General features: G+C 49.7%; 1 protein-coding gene across 1 annotated transcript in view; it reads left to right on the plus strand.

Annotated features, from left to right (window-relative positions):
- The window catches only part of ZBTB40 (zinc finger and BTB domain containing 40), a 25700-nt gene extending 25162 nt beyond the window's left edge, over window positions 1–538 (plus strand). The window contains exon 16 of the mRNA XM_009870198.1: window positions 347–538. Within this exon, the coding sequence (XP_009868500.1) occupies window positions 347–538 (192 nt within the window). The remainder of the gene's footprint in view (window positions 1–346) is intronic.
- The last annotated feature ends 722 nt before the right edge of the window (window positions 539–1260 follow it).

Raw genomic sequence — 1260 nt, forward strand, 5'->3', positions numbered from 1 at the left:
CCTTCAGCGTCTCGGGCATTAGTGGAGAACAGCTCCTTGGATTGAGGGAGCCCAGTGTGCAAGATTCCCTGGGCTGGCATCCCTCCAGTGGATAATCACAGAGTGTTCATTGTCTACGAATGCTTATGGAGCTAAATTATAGCAATTTTGCGGAGAGAAGTATTTAAATTACTCTCCTGTGTGGTTTGGTCTTTCCCATTAGTCTCACGCCTTTTGTAATTGCAGACCTCTGGCGTGAAGCTAAATGTTATTACCAGAACTGGGGCTGGGAAAGATGTGGGTAGTGAAGTGATTGTGGGGAAAGCAGTGCTCTAAGTGTCTGACTCTTGGGTCATCTTCCATGCAGGTGATTCAGACATCGGAGCATGGAGCAGCGGAGCACATAATCTCTTTGGATGACACCCAACTCTCTGGCTCCCAAGTCTTTGTGACGTTGCCTGAATCCCAAGTGAACTCAAGCGGCTCGGAGCTGGTGGCAGTGACTATGGAGGACTTGTTTGATGACAAAGTCACTCTGATTTGTGAAGAAACCAAGTGAGAGTGAGCGGTGGATGCCCATGTATCGTGCCTGGTATATACTAGACTCATTCAGGATCTGTACCTCAATGTGCTGCTGCAGCAGGGACATTCAGGGTTTCTTTGGGAAAGCAACCCCAGGTATGAGACACTGCAAAAGAAATGGCACACAGGAAGCACAGCATGGCCGAGGGCAGGAGAGCCTTGTAGATGTTCATAACAGCTTGGGAAGTCTCGCTGCAGTCAGCAGCTGCCAGCTCAGGTGAGCAGGGACATCCGTCTCTTGCCTCAAGAAAAAATAAAGCGGCAGAGGAAAGATGAGAATTGGGTGTGTTCATGTGTGTTTGCCTGCTGCTGTGAGCAGAGTAGAGAGGAGAAGACAAGCACAGGACAAAGTTGCGGTGGTATGGCTATGTGAAACCAAAGAAAAAGCTGTCCTGAGAATTCAGGGTGGAGATTTTTATGGCTGAATCAGTGATGCGCTCGCAGGTATCTACCATTCTGCAGGGGGAATAAGGGCTGCTTTGCTTCTTCTGTTGCTCTCTGCTCCCTGTTGTGCCAGCTAGAAAAGTCCTCCAGCCTAGAGCTGACATTTGGACCTCTGCTCAAGCAGAGACTTCCTGGGCGTTGTGCTAAATGGCTTTGGAGCTGTTTAGGTAATACCTGGTGCAGCACAGGTCTGATCCCATCCATGGTTTTGCTGTGGCTGGCTGTCTGGAAGAAGGGTCATGGGCAGGTTTGGGC

The sequence above is a fragment of the Apaloderma vittatum genome, unplaced genomic scaffold (genome assembly GCF_000703405.1).
Source record: "Apaloderma vittatum isolate BGI_N311 unplaced genomic scaffold, ASM70340v1 scaffold35005, whole genome shotgun sequence".
Lineage (NCBI taxonomy): Eukaryota > Metazoa > Chordata > Aves > Trogoniformes > Trogonidae > Apaloderma > Apaloderma vittatum.